This window comes from Carlito syrichta, unplaced genomic scaffold (assembly GCF_000164805.1).
Source record: "Carlito syrichta isolate Samal-C Ts95f unplaced genomic scaffold, Tarsius_syrichta-2.0.1 Scaffold311462, whole genome shotgun sequence".
Classification (NCBI taxonomy): domain Eukaryota; kingdom Metazoa; phylum Chordata; class Mammalia; order Primates; family Tarsiidae; genus Carlito; species Carlito syrichta.
Window position 1 is genome coordinate 443,751 of NW_007255558.1, and position 19,635 is coordinate 463,385.

A 19,635-nucleotide genomic window follows, 5' to 3' on the forward strand; every position below is an offset into this window, starting at 1 on the left:
TCCCGAACACCGCAGCCTCGACCCGCTGGGCTCCGGCGATCCTTCCGCCTCAGCCTTCCGAGTAGCCGGAATTACAGGCATGCACTACCACGCCCGGCTGATTTTTTGATTTATTGTAGAGATGAGGTCTCGCTGCCCAGGCGGGTCTCGAACCCGCGGGCTCAGGCCATCCACTCACCTCAGCCTCCCAAAGGCGCGGGATGACAGGCTGAGCCACCGAGCCCGGCTTCTGCTATACTTTAAAAGAAAATCGCTTTGGTCTCTAGGAAGACATCAGATGATAGGAGCGAGAGATATCAGAAGGCTTTCATAGGGGTTTAGGAATGAGGCAAGTGGCTTGGATGGGGGTATAGACAGGATGAATTTCAAAGGTAAAGAGGTAACAGATTAATGAATATATTATATATTCAATAATAGTTGAAGAATGAGAAAAAGGAAAATATTAAAGAAAATATTTAAAAAATATTAAAATATTAACGAGGAAAAGAAAATATTAAGAGTATCTGTTAGGCACACCATCTATTAATGTGAGGAAAGATGAGGGAGTACCAGCTTTGGGAAGGTTATCAAGCGTGCTATGAATCTTAATCATAATCTTAATTCCTCTGTTAGTCCATTGGTCCATCCTCCAGTCAACCATGTGAACATGATCCACTGCAAAACTAGAAGTTCCTCATATTTTACATGCAATTTCATAACTCCACGACTTTCGAAGTGCTTTCCTTTTTCCTATGATCTTCTTCCACCATCCTTGTGTAACTGGTGATTACTCTTCTTTCCACTTTAAATCTTCACCTTTATGAATATTACCCTTAGATTTCTAGGAATAATTAGCTCCTCTGCTGTATGACAGGTTTTAACTTATATGGTGCCATTAAACTATATTTGATGTATTAAGTAATTAAATATTTTCATGTCCACTATTCTGGATGAAGCTTCTTGAAGGTAGACTTTATATGCAATATTCCCAGAACCTAGCAAAATGATTGGCATTGTCTTATGTGCTCAATAAATGAATGTGACACAACCTCCAAATTCGTCGTTGTGCAAGACATTGGCATAACATGAGTTGAGTCTTCAATTTTTTAATAAATAAATGAACCTTGTACCAGAAATTGTATAACACACTCAACTCTATTCCTTGCAGTAGCATCGTCCACATTCCTTGCAGTAGCCTTGTCCACATGGAACTAAGGCCCAGTGAGATTAAGTAAACTGTCCAGGTTCATAGGGTAAGTGACAAAGGCAGAGTCTGATAATAGGTCTGATTACAAGTCAATATTCCTTGTATCACACTAATATTTCTTTAGAATTCTAGAGTTGTGATGTCTAGGATGGTAGCCTCTAGTAGCAAATCTCTACTGAGCAGTTGACATTAGGTAGTCTGAATAGAGGTATTAGATGTACTAATAGTGTAAGATACACTCTGAATTACAGACTTACTATGTTAACAGAATGAAAATTATTTGCATGCTGTTTACATGTTGAAGTAATATTTTGTGATATATTAAGCTAAATCGAATTTATCATTAATGTCTTATTTCTTTTTGCTTCTTTTAATGCAGTTGTTAAAAAAATGCTGAATTACCTATGTAATATTTCTTTTTTTTTGAGTTGGAGTCTCACTCTGTCACCCAGGCTGGAGTGCAGTGGCACACTCATGGCCACCACAGCTTCAACCTGCTGGGCTCAGGCAATCCTTCTGCCTCAGCCTTCCAAGTAGCTGGAACTACAGGTGCATGCTACCATGCTCAACTTCTTTTTTTGAATTATTGTAGAGATGAGGTCTCACCAACTTTTCCAGGCTGGTCTTGAACCCCTGAGCTTAGACAATCCTCTCACCTTAGCCTTTCAAAGTGCTGGAATTACAGACTTGAGCCACCATGCCCAGTTTACATGATATTTCTATTCAAGCTGTTCTAGAAGTTAGAGAAGGGACACATCCATACACAAAAGCAACAAAGTGAAGGATTTGACCACCATTTAAAAAGAGTTGTGAGTAAAGTGCTTCAGGATTTCATTGAAAGGAAAAAATATTTCAACAGGTGGAAATAGGGAATATAAAATTTATGTGAAGAACAGGTTTGACGTCAATGAAAGGAGATAAGGTGAAATTGCTTTTAAGTAAGAAAAACAGAATTAGAAAAACAAATGTAGAAGAGGAACAAAAATGACAAGAAATCTGGCATTCTAGACTGTGTTTTAGAAACATAAGTTAGGCATGATGGAGCCACAGGAATTAAGTTAGAAAAGGTATTCTGGGGACACTCAAAGTCAAGGAAAAGGACACAGACTTTCTTTTGAACCTATAAAAAGGTTTTTGTTTTTTCAAACAGGAAAGTGACAATGAAAACTTTTGGAATATATCAGATAGAAACATTGGTAAACAAAGTGATGAAAATCTGAACTAGGATACAGCAGTAAGGATGAAAGTTAGGAAAGTGTGATAAATTGTTACAATAAGGGCTACCCAATGAATGACCCTTCCCAGTATCCATACTTATGTGGAGTCTCTTTCTACACAAACTATGGAATGAGCTTAAGATTTGTTTTGTCCATTGGGGTGTCAGCAAACAAGATACAAGCAGAAATTTGATTAAGATTTGCACAAGGGGGCTTGATCTCCTGAAACTCTGACATCAAAGATTGTGAACGTAACTGGGATAAAACTCTAGTTGTCCCTAGTCATTCCAACAATCTGAGTTGACGTAGCAGCTAACAGTAATTGAATGATGTTCCAGAGCTAAACCAGCAGAAGAAACATCTAGTCAATCCACAGACTTGTGAGATATGAGTTATAATTGTTATTCAGCAACAGAGTAGCCACCCCCAATCTGTGGTTTCACCTTGTACAGTCTTTTGCTTTCTGCAGTTTCGGTTATCTGTGTCCAACCTGCTCTGAACATTATAGCATTTTGAGAGATGAACATTCATGCAATTTTGATTACAGTATATATTACAATTGTTCTATTTAATCATTGTTGTTAATCCCTTACTGTGCTTAATTTATAGAATAAACATTATCATAGATATGCATACATAGGAAAAAACATAGTCCGCATAGTCAGCCATCCTAATTCACAGGTTCCACATCTCTGGATTCAACCAACTATGGATAGAAAACATTAAGCAACGACAAAAAAGGATAACTGCATCAGTACTTTTTCCTTGACATTGTTCCCTGAACAAGACAGTATAACTTCTTTTGTTTTTTTTTTGAGTTGGAGTCTCACTCTGTTGCCCAAACTGGAGTGCAGTGGCGTGCTCCCGGCCACCACAGCCTCGACCTGTTGGGCTCCGGAGATCCTCCTGTCTCAGCCTTCCAAGTAGCTGGAACTACAGGTGCGCTCTACCACGCCCGGCTAATTTCTTGATTTATTGTAGAGATGAGGTCTCGCCAACTTGCACAGGCAGGTCTCGAACCCTCGGGCTCAGGCAATCCACTCACCTCGGCCTCCCAAAGCGCTGGGATTGCAGGCTGAACCACTGAGCCTGCAGTATAACTGTTTATATAGCATTTACACTGTAGTAGATATCATAAGTAATTTAGAGGTCATTTAAAGTATATGAGAGGATGTTTTAGGTTATATGCGAACATTATATTTTATACAAGGGACATGCGCATCTGTGGATTTTTGTATCTGCAGGAGTTCCTGGAACCAATCCCTCATGGATACCAGAGATGACTATACAGGGTTTGATACTATCTGCAGTGTCAGGCATCCACTGGGGGTCCTGGAATGTAAGTCCTTTGAAAAGGGGGTGGGGGAGCGACTATAATTACTAAATAGATAGCCGGGAAATGCAACAGATTTGGTAGAGACTGACTCTACAGAAAGTGGTAGCTAATCAGATATAAAGGGATAGTGAGAAAAAAAGCATCAAAGGGAACTCTATTATCTAAACTTTGGGTGAGTAGAAGAATGGCAATGCCTTTTTCATGAAATCATGAAATCTTGAAGATTTGGTTTAGGAAAATTGATAAACTAATATGGGGACATACTGAATTTGAGGTACCACTTTTAAACCAAATGTATGTACAAAAAGAATTAAACAACAGATTTGAATAAAATAGTATAGAGATTTGAAAGTTTTCAACAAAACAGTGACAGTATGCAAAATGAAACCCAAAATTCAAAACAATTGATTTAGCACAAATGCCAAACAGAACAGAGAACCAAAAGAGATGTTAAACACAAAGTCATAACTTTGGGCAGTCACCAATCTATATAAATGATGGGGTAGAAGAAGTAGAAAGGAGAAGAGTTTTATTACCAGAGGAAGGTTTTCAAAAACAAATAGGGAAGAAAAATTTGCAAGGAGCACGAGAGACTAACTGGATGTGGGGCTAAGTTTTAGACTCAAAATAGAAGACTGACTAGATGGTGAGTGACACAGAACTAATGGTATACAGTCGAGAGTTAGAAACGGGCATCATTTGAACTTCATACTGACTCAAGGTTCCAAATGCTAAAATGTAATGGTTAAGAACATGATCTTAGGAGTTAGACAAATTATCCTTCAACCCTGACTTTTCCTTTACCAACTGTGTGATCAGGGAAGGTAATCTCTCTAAATTAAGTTTATTCTGTAAACTGGAAAAAGTAATATGTACCTCACAGAGTTGTTATCATGAATAAACAAATGATGCAAATAAAGCTGTCACTGCAGTGTATACAGTAAAAACTCAATATATTTGGTTGTGATAAGGTTGCTGTTACTACTATATTGTTATTTTTATTATGGGGCCTCTTAAATCAGCAATAGATCCATGCTCTCTTTCCACCGCCACTCAGTTATCACTTGATCAATCAGTCTTTCTGTTCCACTCTTCTGAACTTTTAATAATACTTTCTACTTCTCAGAAGCATTTTCATTCCCTCTTGAGGAACAGGTAGAGATGAGAAGGAACCAGCAATGTTTCCCCCTCTGCCCTCCACCCTCCCACTTAAATATTTCTGGCAAATCCATGTTGATTTTGAAATATATTTCTCATCATTGTCTCATCAGTTAACTCTGAACAGTTCTTCTAACAACAAATCAGTGTTTTCCATAGCACATTTAGGACGTTACCAAAATAAAGACTAATTTGCAGGCATAATTTGGAAATTTTATTAGCATTTTAGGAATAAGCTTCTACTAAGGGTCAGGCTTTGTCATATATTTTCTCATTTAATCTTATTTTTCACCTCAAACAAGCAATCTGAAGAGCTGTAACGCCATAGGAGAGGCACTGAAATAACTAAAACATATTTATGTCTTGTGCAGTAAAATCTGCATACAAATCCTTGATATCTTTGGCATCAAAAACAAAATAAGTAGGTGTAAAGCAGTTGTTATGTCTACTTTCTAGAGTAGTTTTATCCTAAAAGAGTTATTCTCAGAGAAGACATTCAGTTATTAATATCAGTGCTGTTGCTCATATTTCTTATTTCTTGGAATGTTCTACGAAAAACAAAAACAAAAAAACTTCCCTTTACTCTAAATCACTAACGGTTACTATAATGTGTCAAATAAGATATTTTAGGAATGCCTTAAAAATATAAAATAGGATATTTGGTAATATCCTAACAACAAAGCAATTGCCCTTAGTATTTATATTTAATGTGTCAATAAAACATATCAAATGCCAAGAAGAAAATTTACGTTAACACAAAATTACCCAGTCTAGTGTTCTCAAAAGTATTTTCCCCAATCAATACTATATAAGTAGTATTTGCTATTTTATGTAACATCCACAATATTAATAGCATTATAGGGAAGAGACTCTAGTGTACATTCAGGATTTCTCTTAACATACCAAGTGCCATAAATGTGGTCATTTTGCTTAAAGTCTACTTAAATCACACTAAAAGCCATGACTTAAATAAAAGGGCTCTATTGAAATGTTTAGTAAAAAATAGTGAGTTCTAAAAACCTTGTCTTCTTATAGCCTCCTTTTTGCCTGAATAAAAATGTTTTTTACAAAGTTCTTTTCCCCCATCCAAAGTAGCCTCACATCTGTACCAGACACCATTTTTTCAACATGCAAATGAATTAAAAACTGACCAAGAAGATAAGTTATCTACTCTTGTAATTCCTACTGTTGTAGCTTTTAACCTAAATGTTTCACAGTTAAATATCTTTATAACAAGTAATTTAGTAGACATACCACTAAAATTTTTTATAGAAATACTCTAATGAAGCATCTATACATTGCTATTCTGATTCCTACCTATCTCCAAGTGTTTTGACTTTTAATTTTTTTTTTTCTTTTTCACAGTTTTCAATATTCTGCAGCTTTAGGTAGTAAAATGACCATGGAACTTAGTGAAGTTACTGGCTTCTCTTTCTTAATAGAAGTTGTAACTCCTGAGTTTTACATCGATTTATGTCTAATTTTCTAAAAACAGTAAACCACCCACCAGCCCTCCGCCTTCAAAGAAAAAAAGGAAACATACACTGAACTCAGGATGAGTCATATGTTAAAGTTAGAGAAAAGAGGGTAAGACAATCAAGTTTGTTTATGAGATCTCTGAGATCAGAGAAGTCTTTTGAGTCAAGGCAAGGACATGTTGTCAACATAAATAGATTTTTGCTGCAGGGACACTGAAATATGAGTTGTCAACAAATCTAAAATAGATTGGAAAACTTTGAACTATATCAACTCATACGACAGAAACTATTTCAAGGTGTGGGGGAGGAGGGAACTTACCCAGTACCCAAAAAACATTAAAATATCTTACCAAATTGACTTCCTTAAATCAGCAATCTCCCAAACTCACAGTTCAGTGTTTTTCAATCATAAAATAACAAAAATCTCAGTTCTGGTTTTGCTTTTTCTTCAGTTGAGGGAAAAAAAAATACTGATTTAGGATTTTATAGATTTTCTATAACCTTTTCCTTTCCACGTGTGGCCCTATAGTCCTACTCTAATTCTCCAAATCTAATCTGTACAAGCAGCCTAATCTGAGCTCCAGACACCAGGCTGGTCACCTCTGTTTCCGGAGCAAACCACTGTCTGCCCTCCCCTGCTCAATCTGCTGCCCTGCCCTCTTATGACACGATACCTCTTACGTTTGTTTTGTCTTCCTTTTTCTTTCTACAATATCCTCTCCTAATCTCAACTCATCATTTTTTCTTTCCTAAACCATTTATATCAATATGTAGGGAAAAAAACCTTTTGCCAAAATAACCTTAAAGACCAGATTAGCATAAAACTGGGTCAAATTAGTTAAATGAGACTAGAATGTAAACAAAATCATTCATTTAAAAAAAAAATTAAATCCATGCTTCACTATCAACTACGTGAACCTTAGAAAAAACATGAAAGTCTCTAGGCTTCATTTAGGTCCTCCTTTCAAAAGTTAGAATAGTATTGTTGATAAATACAAAATATAAAAGCCACCAACAATATGTATTATTACTATTGGCCATTATTATGCATTACTGCCTTGACTTCTCACACACACATACCCTACAAAACATAATTATAATTATCCTCATTTTAAAATAAGGAAACAAGACACTAAAATATTAAGAAGTGGGATTTGTCCATGGCCAAATTGAAGTAAATGTTGGAACTGAAATTTAAAGCCAAGCAGCCTAACTCTACAGTGAGCTTTACCTACTGCTTAGTACTACATTCGCCTTCGAGTTGTTATAAAAATCATATTGTATAATATGTGAAAGTATTTTAAAATCTGGAAAGTTTTGTTTAACTAATATTAATAGGTTTAGAAGATCACAGTAGTAAGAATTATTCAAAAAACAATCGCCTGCAGGGTTAAAAATATGTGGATGATTCAAAAATAAAAACCATGACTACATACTGGAATAGTACAGTGAAGTGCTCTGAAGTCATTTGTCCGTCTTTGGCAATGAACATAGTCGTTAACTTTGGACTTTGAAAATATGCATAGTATAATTTCAGTGTTAACCATTAACAAAACAGAAAGAGTGCATCATTTCTACTGTGGGAAAGGGTAAATCACAGATTAATACAAATAATTTAAAAGGAAGAAATATTAAAAAAAGAATGAGTAGGGCATTAAGAAAGTGAATTTTAAACAAATATAACAATAATTACATTCAGTTAAAATGGACTTTTCCTGTTAAAAGACAAGTGTTTTCAGACAACTTTTTTAAGGGATGAAAAAGAAATAAAGATAAAAGGCTAGGAAATAAACTATGCACATTCTAACCAAAGGAAAGATGGTGTAGCTTTATTAGTGTTGGACAAAGACCTAAGGCCAAATTAATGACAAAGATAAAATAGTTGCACTTTATAGCTTGAAGTGTTTGACTTTCAGACTACACAAATCAACATTTGTGTTTACTCCCCTTATAACAGGTTTAAAATAAAGCAAAAATTTGGTGGAATAGTAAAATCAGGAAATACACAATTATAATGGAAGATTATTAACATACTAGCCTCAGTAGTTCTTAGAACAACCGGATTTCAACAAGTTCTGGTCAACTTGACCAGATGGACATAGAATACATTCCTTTTACAAGTGTCTACATACATACAGCTCATTAGGCGAGTCTTTTAAAGGACTGAAATACAGACTATGCTAACTGGACTAAGATCACATAGGAGACTCATCAACTGTTATGTTAGCCATTTTTCAATGCTTGAACACTTATTACCAAAGATTTTGCTACTAGATGAAATGTTATCATGAGTATCTGTGTACATGTCAACACATGGGTGAACATTTCTGTTGGCTAGGTAAGTGGAACTTGGAGTACACTTTTACAGTTTAGTATTACGCAAAATTACCCGTAAACAGGTACCAATGTGTACTTTCTAGGAGTAATATATTATAGTACCTCTTACCACACTCTCAGCAAAAATTGCTATCAAACCTTTAATTTTTTTTCTTTCTAGATGAAAACAAAAGTATGTAGTCATGAATGTTTGATAAGAATCAGGGTAGTGTCAAAGCTATGCCTGCATTTTTTTTTCATCGCTTAATGACAAGGATATGTTCTGAGAAACGTGCCCTTTGGTGATTCCGTTGTGCAGTGTCAGCATACTTCCACACCTTGATGGTACAGCCTGTGGCTCCCAGGCTACACATCTGTACAGCATGTTACTGAACTGGATACTATAGGCAATTGTAATACAATGTACTTGTGTATCTAAACATGAAAAAAGTGTAGTCAAGATACATTTAGGAGACACATGACTGTATTTACCAAGCAAAAGGTTTTGTAATTTTTAGAGTGATTATCTGTTTAAATACAGTCATCCCTCAACCCTCCATATCAGGATTGGTTTCAAGACCCACCATGGATACCAAAATCCACAAATGTTCAAGTCCTTTATTAAAATGCGGTTCTTGCATGTAACCTACGTACATCCTCCTGTACACTTCGAACAATTTCTAGATTACTTATAATACTTAAAGCAATGTAAATAGGCATTATACTGTGTTGATTAGGCAATAATGGCAGGAAAAACAAAAGTCTATACATGTCCACCACAGACACAAGCCTTTTTTCTTTTCCAAGACTTCCATATGATGTTGATGGAATTCACGGCTGCAAAACTCATGGATATAAAGGGCTGAAGTAACTGTTATTTGTCTCATCCTTCAATCTTGTTTAATAAAATAAGAGGATTATATTTAGGTAACTGGTTCCAAATGAGAGGGAAGGAGGGAGCAATGTATTAATGGTAGTTTTTTATAAAGTTAAATTTCATTACTATGGAAGTATCATTTTTACACAAATTTTGGAAATTTTACTTACTTAGAACTTCAAGTCTGGAAACCACTGAACTAATTTATTCTCATAGTCTCTCACTGCTAACACTCTCTGATATTATGGCTTCTCTTGACTTTCCGTATCCCAAGGGAGATATCTTATGATAATTAAATAGCTTACGGACACTTAGTGGCTTTATCAATTAGAATGGGTTATGCCCCAGCTAAAACAAACAGAAAAACCTAAAAATTTTCAGTGGCGTCCAATTTCTCACGTTCATCTCAGATCAACAAGGAGCCTCTTCTTATGCATCTCTTTGCATTACGTCACAAAAACTTCATTTTGACACATGCTTTAACAATCCAGGAGGTCCTAAAGTAACACATATTATTTCTGCTCACATTTTACTGTCAAAACAAATCAGTCGTTCCCAAATTTAACAGGATGGGGGTATATTTTACTTGCAGGGAGGAGATATTAGTGAACAATACATTTTACATGTAGGTATGAGGTCAGAAATAAAAACTGTACCAGAAAAAAGTTTTTATTGAACATTTGAAAAACAAGAAATGAATTTAAATATCTTTTTAAAAGAAAAATAGTGTACATGGAGCTTGCTATTCAACCTTAATGTCTTTCCCTTCCACCCTTTCCTTCCAGGGCATGACATCAATGTCTTCCATGGTTGGTATATTTCCATGCATGTTTTTGCTATTTACTTCATCTTATGTTTCCATTAACAATATATAATGGTATTTTGTCTATCTTTATCTAAAGTCTGAAAAGTTTCATAAAATAGCTCAGATTTTCTTCTTGAAGTTCCAGATTTTTAAAGATCCTGGTATATACTGTATTATGTGCTATTTTACAATTTTATTTATTTATTTATTGAGTAGGAGTTTCACTCTGTTGCCCAGACTGGAGTGCAGTGGCACGCGCCCAGCCACCGCAGCCTTATCCTGCTGGGCTCCAGTGATCCTTCTGCCTCAGCCTTCCAAGTAGTCGGAATGCCGGGCTATTATGCCTGGCTAATTTTTGATTTATTTTAGAGACGAGGTCTCGCCAAGTTGCCCAGGTAGGTCTTAAACCTGTGGGCTCAAGCAATCCACTCGCTTTGGCCTCTCAAAGTACTTGGTATTACAGGCTGAAACACTGAGTCCAGCCTATTTTATAATTTTAAAAAATTAAAATAAAATCTATTGTTATGTAGTCAGATACTCCTTTTCTCATCTCTAACTGATACTTTTGAAAACAGGTAACCACCTCAAGTCTTTGTATATTAGTCATAGATATTCTAAAGTCATAACAGATTTCCTAGTTTTTTCTTCTTCCCATTAGACCTCATGCTTGGGGGGTGTCTCTTTCCTGAAACTTTTTCAATGTTTGGTTACTTTCTATTTTTAAGATTTTCTATTAGGTTTATTATGAATGTTATATTTCTATTAGTTTGTTTTCAGAAAATGCCAGAGTAGACTATTTAAGGCTTAAGTATTTGTGGCAAAAACCTCTTGGGAGAACCATCAGTTTTACCTCTTATAGGAGTCTGATACATGTGGCGAACTCACATCTGTACTTAATAATCCTAATGAGGTCACTGTTTTTTTAATATAGTAAAGAATTAAATTCAGTGAAGCTTTTGACAGTTGACGTATTAAATTCTCCTTTACTCACAAAGAAAAGTGTTCTTTTCATAGGGTGGTAAAGATAAAATGATTACTGTTACTCAGCAGAGCTACTTTTCACATTTCAAAATCCACTGAGATACTCCTGTCAATACTCGAGGCTCTATCCTTCTCGAATTCATCTCCTTCCCTCACCATGCCTCTACCCTACTTCCAGTGCCATAATCGAAAACTTAAAATTAAGTACTGCACTTGCTTTACGAGTCCTAAATTCGGTCACTCTACTCTTATTTCAACCTCCCAAATTTCTAGTTCCGACCTCAAGAACTTCAACACGCACTGCATACTGCAGCGTACAACTAGTCATCCCATTTTCAATGTGTCTCCATTTTATTTTCTCACTTCACTCCTCACCCAGATTACTCTCCATGTCCCTCCTTTAGAATCACGCTCTTAGATATATCAACACTTTAGCCTGTTTCCAACTTTTTTATGCTCTTAGATATAGCAACACTTTAGCCTGTTTCCAACTTTCTTGTGTTCTTCCAGGAAGATCTCAACTTTGGTTAAATTCAGCGCTGTGCCTACCCAGTGACAGACTCAAGATGAACTTAACTGTAGAAAAACATAAAACCATGCTGATGATCTCATTTAGATTAACAACCACAGACTGCAGGTGCAAGTACGTACTTAGGCGCTGCCTAGCAGTCCTTCTAAGAGTATGTTTACTTTCCCACTTTCCTATTTTTCAACTCTTTCTTCCAGCCTTCATGACTTTCTTCCTCTTAACCTTGCTTCCTATTTAACTGAAAAAACAAAAACCAAAAATTTTACATGTTGCTACCATCTGGCAAACGACAAGCACCTAGACCTCCCTAATGTGCCCTTTATCCTGTTACCCAATGAGCTGTCTGCATGCTCATCTTTAAAAGGAACTTTTTCTATTGTTTCAGTCAATTAGCATACAAATATGCTCTATCTTCAATCTTAAAAACAAAATAAACTTCTTTGTACATTACCCTGCATTAACGATCCATTTCTCACTGTTAAATTCTGCCCTACGTATTTGATCACTTCTTCCTCCTGCCTGAGATACTTTCTTCACTTTGCTACTAGCTGTATTTCCAGTCTTCTTTAATAGTTCTATACCTATCTGACATCTAAACAGTGGCATGTTTCAGGGGTTACTTTTCCATATTTATCATTCCTATCTTAAATATTTTTACTCTACACACTTCACAATGTTGTAAATAAAAAAGAAGAATCTATGATTCACAATAGCCTTTTAAAAGACCTGAGCCTTAGGGCAGGTGAAGCTGTTATTACATACTCAGGAATAAGAACAAATAAAATTTTTAAAAACCCAATTTTTTCCTACTCACAGTTGAAACTAATTTCGCTAAGGGACCCAAATAATTTTCTTTTTTAAGTTGGAGTCTCACATTGTCACCCAGGCTGGAGTGCAGTGGCACACTCACAGCTTCTGCAGCCTTGACCTGCTGGGTTCAGGTGATCCTTCTGCTTCAGCCTTCCAAGTAGCTGGAACCACATACCTAGCTAAGTTTTTGATTTATTATAGAGACGAGGTCTCGCCAAGTTGCATAGGTTGGTCTTGAATTCCTGGGCTCAGGCAGTCCTCTTGCCTACACCTCCTAAATTACAGGTGTGAGTCACCTGTAATTTAGAATAATTTCACATGGGAAACATTTTCACCTTGAGTGATATTCTCACAGATGACAGACTTGGAGGTACAAAATGGAAGACCAAATTAGGGCAAGGATATAAATGCCCTAAACTAGGATAAATCTTCCACTACTAAAAAACTCCCCCAAACAAAACAAAACAAAATAAAACAACCAATAAAACAAATTAAATGCATTCGTATCCACCTAATAATTTTTGAAAAGACAGTATTTGTAATCTCAAAAAAAATTGTATCATAAAATTGTCTTAATATAAAATTTATGTAATTATCAAAATACATTTTCTTAGATGTAGGAAACAACACAAAAAATTACAAACACTATTTTAGTGGAAAGAAAATAATTTATTATATTTGCGAAAAGTCATTAAAATACATGTAATATAGTTCTAATTATCTGATTTAAATGCATATAGATATAATTTTTAAATACATTTTTAAAGCTGTTACGCACAGTTCCATAGTCCAGGCAGTCAATTTCTTCCTCTCAAAGTTGGAAAGCACTTGAAACACATGGAATTCAAAAGGGAACCTAAAACATCACAAAAGTTCATTAAAAATAACCATAATTATCAAACAGTTCATTAGCTTAAAAAATAACTAAAAGCTAAGACTTTTATATTTAGAAAATTAGTGAATCATGTCAGTACAACAAAAGTTAATTATCTAAATGAACAGTTTATACAAAAACTGTGATTTAAAACATAAACATTTTAATTGTGTCTACACAAAAATAACAATTATAATTTCAATATGTATAGCTTTTTGTACTTTTGTGGTGGTAATAATTATTAACAGGGTTGGGTTGCTTTCTTAGAACTAATAGTAGAATCCACCAAAGAACTCTAGAGGCTTCAACCCTTTATTTTCCTACTTCTACGAGGTCGGATGTCTACACTGGTATTAGGAGACTAACCATTGTACTCTAACAAAGGAGAAACCTAACTGGTTAGTCCTTAGAATTACTAAGCAAACTTTTTCGTATTAGATTCTCAGACCCCATACCCAGAGATTCTAATGTATTAGTTTTAAGATACAGTCTAGGAATCTTTAAGCATAAAAATCCCCTTTTGGTGGTTCTCAACCTTGGATGCCTATTACAATCACCTCGAGAGGCTTACAAAATTCCTACATCCATATTGTACTTCAAACACATTAAATCAAAATTCTGAGGGAACCAATCTCAATATATTTGTCAAAGTTGGTTTTTTTAAACTCAGTATTTTTTTTTTTAAATTCCCAGATCATTTCAGTGTGCAGCCAAGACTGACAGCCACTGTTCTGGGTGATTCTGATCATCAACCATTCTGTAAACCTCTGTTCTTATATACCTAACCAAAATTGTTTCACTTAATGTGCTATCCTGAGTCAACACTATGTCTTCTCCCCTCTGTTACTCTTTTCTTCTCCTTTCTTTGTTTGGAAAAAGAAAAAAGGGTTTTTCTACTTGCTTCTATGTCAAAGGAAATTTCAATAATATGACCTCACATATGAGGTCTGTCAATTGTTATTTAAAATTTACATAGAAAGTCAGTTATTTTAATTTTAATTTTCAACATATGGTCTTCTTAAGAGAAAAAACAATTCCTTTCCACAATCAAATTTTACAACATGCTACATAAAACACCTAGACCAGGTATATCATAAACAGAAAGCATATGTTACTGTACTAGGTTTAGGAAATGCACAAGTACAACAATAAGATGACATTCTGTGTTAAAGCAAATGCATACACTTTTCAAGTAAGTTGACCTGATTCACTAACTTTCCCTGGAAAAGATATAAAACCTAAGGAACTGAACAACAAATCTAAAAAACACATAAGCGATTTGCTCAATCTACATAAATAACTTAGAAGTATTTCCTTTGAATAAAGTGTAAAAAAGAACTGCTTAATATGGATCAAGAGGTGGAGGGACAAACATTTCTAGAAAAAACAAAAACAAAAACACTGCCCCAAAAAGGATACGACAAGAAAGGATACACTTTGCATGACAGTATTACAGCAGTATTTACGCAGGAATGCTTCTAAAGAAGAACAGCAGAATGCAGTTTAAATTTTTTCTTATTTTTCAGCATCAGATTTACAAATAAATGATTTTTTAATACAGAATGAATTAATTTTTCCTCTAATGTATTTATAAGATTTCTGACTATCCCAGTATAGATTTACAATAAAACAAATATTCAAGGATCTCACAGAGGAACTAAACAAGCAAAATGGTCTCATATATTCCTATTAATTTTTTTCAGCTAAACATCAGTAATTTTGGTCAATTTATTTCATGTGCATCCAGTTTACAAAAGGAGAAAAATGTAAAATAAAAAACAAAAGGACTATATTTCCACTTTTTTCTTAAACAATGTAATAAACTTTAACATTTAAAATGCTTGCTTCTACCATTTTTAATTATTAAATTACTTAAGTATGCATTAAAATTGTTTCAAATATAGAAGATTTAATTTCACATTTTTTTGTGTGAAGTGTGTTAAAATATAATTAATTTTATATAGTTAGCACTGTAGAATTTCAGGACTCGAAAAATTTAGCTTTCAATGTTCACTTCAGTTTTCAAAATGAAGTGTGGTCCTGGACTAGATGCCTCACCATTACCTGAAAACTCATTAGTTATGCAAATTATCAGGTGCCATCACAAGTGACCAACTTGGCCTGGCTTGCCACACACTTCTCCTATCTCAGCACTGAAAGCTGGCATCCTGGAAAACCCCTCATTTACAGGAAAATTAGGACAGGATAGTGGGTGACCAGGCTCCTACCTCAGACCTACTGAATCTGAAACACATGCAGGGAAGGGAGAAGCCCCAAATCTGTGTCTGACCAAGCTCTCAAGTGCTTATTAATATACATTACAGTTTAAGAATCACTGCTTTACTCCAGGGGACAAAAAGTAAAAGAAGAAAAACAGACATATTCCCCTTAGAAAATTTATTCTCCAAATGTAACTTTTACATACAAATGGGCTTTATTCTGCTGTCATAATTGTGAAATTTCATGGGAACTATGTACATAGAAAGAAAGATATTCCTTAAAAAATCTTGAGAGACACCTGAATTCCTGCTCTATCAGGCTCTTCAGTTTTATCTCAAGAAATAGCCTTGCCTTCTTTATGTCTTACCCATACTTACCTTTATTAATTTTTAACATTTTCTTTTTCCTTCTTTAGAATCCTGCTTTGGTCTAGCAGATCGAGCAAATTGCTAATATTTTAAAATTAAGGTTTCCTTCATGAACATGAAAGCAATGTTTTCTAAACAACTATAAACAACTTTCTAACACAGGAGTATATAGTTTTTTAATTTACCTTGAGTTCTTCCTGCTTCTGCCAATGACTCGGAGAGGAAATAAAAAATTTAACCTTTTCCTTACAGTCATTATTTGTTTACACCTGTACATTTTCTTCTTTACCTATCCTGCTGATTTTTAGTTTGGAAACTGCATATACTATTAAAAGTAAGATAGTTAATCAGTGATTTATTCTGGTTTTGAAAATTCTCAAGTAGAGATATAAATTACAATATAATAGCAACACCACAATGCATTTTCTTATCTTTTAAAAGATAGGATATTGCTTTGTAGCCCAGGCTGGAGAGCAGTGGCACAATCATAGCTCACTGCACCCTCGAACTGCTAAGTTCAAGCAATCCTCCTGCCTCAGCTTTCCCAGTAGCTAGGACTACAAGTGTGTGTCACCATGCCCTGCTAATTTTTTAATATTTTTGCAGAGATGGTAGGCACCTCACTATGTTGTCCAGGCCTGTCTCAAACTCCTGGAACCAAGCAATCCCAAAGTGCTGGGATAACAGATGTGAGCCACCACAACTGGTTGAATTCTTTCTCTAATAACTCCAAATGTATCTCTGTATATTGTTTCTTAAGACTTAACACGAGTATACAATTTTAAGGTATATAAGTGAAATATTTAAATTAGTTGAAATTTAATAACCTTATGCAGTTTAAGTCCCTTTATCTTCCAATAAAAATATAAATAGCACTGTCATCTGACTCAGCTAAGTCATGTTCAACTGTAACAGAATATCTTAAGCTAGAATGTCAGTTGTTAAAATTTCTAACAGATAACATGAACATTAGCTGCAGTTATACTCTTCTTCTAAAAATTATATAGTTTTGAAACAGATTGATTTAAAGGATACAACCACCATGGGTTTTCCGTAAAGAATAAATCCATTAGCTTCCTTTAAGGCTTTTGTTGCTGCTTTTTCATTTGGAAGGCCAATGAAAGCTTGTCCCTTCATGCGACCTTCTTTCATCAAGCGTATGTCAAACCTAGAAGTCAAGGAAGAGAGAGTGGTTTTGATTATGAAAATGTTAATTACAATGAAGTGAATGTAAATATGATGAACAATTTGAAATTCTGCAACTTCAAAGTAAAAATGACTATACTATCTGATTAGCATGTCAATTATTCAGTTTTCTAAAATTATATTTTGTATTCTATTCTAAAGTTGATTCTATATATAGGTAATAGAAGTTTATGATGTACTTATATCTATTTTAAAAAATTATTTACAAATATATTAATGTAACTTAAAAGTTATATTCCTAGCAACTATAAAAGCAAATTTAATTTATTTCATCTCTATGTTTTAAAAGCTTCTTCAAGCCAATTCAGTACTATCTGCTCAAGTGACAAAAAGCTATACAACCAAGAATAGAAGGGCTGATAGGAGTCAATTATAAGCAATTACAGAATTGCCCAGTTGGAAAGAAACTCAGTGATTATGCAGTCAAAACCATCATTTTACAGGTAATTCCTACAGAGACTGAATAATTCTTCAAAGCAGATGAAGTCAGAAAGAAACACAGACCAGTTATTTTTATTCCTAATATAGTGAGGTATTATTCTATAGTGTACTCATTTTTCAAAACTTTTGAGAGACAATTATATTCAAATATTCAGCACATTTGTAACCAGATTGTAATTTGCAACTGAAATACTGCCTCCTCTTTAGTCTATGGAACTAGCAAAAACACACACACAAAAATCAACTAAAAAATTCAATAAAATGCTTTAAAAAAAAAAAATCACATGACTAGCCTCATGGGAAACAGCAAGCATTTGGCAACCTAATAAGGGATATCGGCCACTAATGAATATAAACGGAGAATTTTAAAACATGTTTCTACTTGTGCATGCTTATCTAAAAAGATAAACAGGCAAGATGAGATTTTATAAATATTGCTTTCTCTTGAAAAATAAAACAAAATTAACTAGTTAGAATCACTTTTCTATTTTATCTCTACTCAAACGTCTCTCGCCTTATCTTTTCTACTTCTTCCTACTTTTAATTTATATGACAGTTTCTTACTTTGGAATTAACAAATACGGAATTTTACAGAATGAAATTCTAACTCCAAACCATAGCTTTCATATCATTTACAAATCACATCCCTCCCTTTTGCTTTAAAAAAATTGGGAGTCTTGTTTAATGTCCATTTAAAAGATGAGAATTTACTGCAAGGGTAAGAATTTAAAACATTTTGCCTCACTGCTATATATTCCTGGATACTTCATTAAAAAAATGTTTTTCAAAGCACGGTCTTGGGATCTGCTACCTCAGTATCGTTCAAGAGTTTTTTAGCAACACAAATTATCCATGGATCTTATTCATGAGACCCAGAAAACTGTTCTACTGTGCTCTCTGGGCGATTTTTGGGCAATTTAAAAGTCCAAGAACCACCGCTTTGCAGAGGGGATTGGGGCCAGAATTTATCATGAGGTCTGTCTCTGTAAAGAATTTTGTCAGGATACAGTCACGAATATTCATTTAGGCAGCAGTACCCAATCTTTTTGGTATCAAGAACCAAATCATCAGGCATGTGATTCTCATAAGGAGCACACAACCTGGATCCCTCACATGCACAGTTCACAATAGGGTCTGCGCTCCTATAAGAATCTGATGCTACTGCTTCATCTGACAGAAGGCAGAGCTCAGACAGGCCAGCGATCGCGAGTGGCTGTAAATTCAGATGAAGCTTTGTTTGCTAGCCTGCCACTCACCTCCTGGCCATGACCAGTAGAGGTCACAGGCCCAGGGGGTTGGGGACCCCTGATTTAGGTATTATTTATGGATGCTTTCACATTACAACTACAAAACTGAGTAGTTGCAACAGACACAGTGTGACCTACAAGAAAATAAAAATACTGAATTTTTACTACCTGCCTATTTACAAAAGAAGTTTGTCAACTCCCATTCTAGACATTTGAAAGATGAATTGTGCAACAGAACAAACCAACTTTTTCACATTATTTTTACCTCTGAAAGGAAAATATTGGGCTTATAAAAAAGGGCAAATTTGTAACAGACAAAAACAAACAAAACATAAATTGGTATTATCACCATCACTTACATGATCCGCTGTGTTTCTGATGAAAAGTCAACGTATCTTCCAAAAATAAATTTAAGGTCCTGAATTTAAACAAGAAAAAGACAAAGAAGTCAGAAAAAAAATAAGGTTACACTGGAATAAGACAGGTTTTAATCCAATGACTGGTGGTTTTAAGGGGTAAATTTGGACCTAGACACTTAGGGAATACACTACATAAAGATGAAGGGAGAAACTGAGAGTTAGGCTGC

The 19,635-nt window shown here is 34.8% G+C and overlaps 2 protein-coding genes across 3 annotated transcripts in view; both read right to left on the reverse strand.

The window, feature by feature from the left end:
• The window catches only part of LOC103271216 (pancreatic alpha-amylase), a 23,022-nt gene extending 8,634 nt beyond the window's left edge, over window positions 1–14,388 (reverse strand). The window contains exon 1 of the mRNA XM_008068662.2: window positions 13,472–14,388. The gene's annotated coding sequence lies outside the window, so the exon portion shown is untranslated. The remainder of the gene's footprint in view (window positions 1–13,471) is intronic.
• The window catches only part of RNPC3 (RNA binding region (RNP1, RRM) containing 3), a 22,182-nt gene continuing 15,888 nt past the window's right edge, over window positions 13,342–19,635 (reverse strand). Inside the window, exons 12-15 of one of the 2 annotated variants that reach the window (XM_008068664.2) lie at window positions 19,409–19,467; window positions 17,191–17,323; window positions 16,165–16,236; window positions 13,342–15,045 (exon numbers count right to left, since the gene is read on the reverse strand). In XM_008068664.2, coding sequence (XP_008066855.1) covers window positions 16,177–16,236; window positions 17,191–17,323; window positions 19,409–19,467 — 252 coding nt within the window. In that variant the 3' untranslated portion in view covers window positions 13,342–15,045; window positions 16,165–16,176. The remainder of the gene's footprint in view (window positions 15,046–16,164; window positions 16,237–17,190; window positions 17,324–19,408; window positions 19,468–19,635) is intronic. The other variant, XM_008068663.2, reaches the window with a different exon arrangement.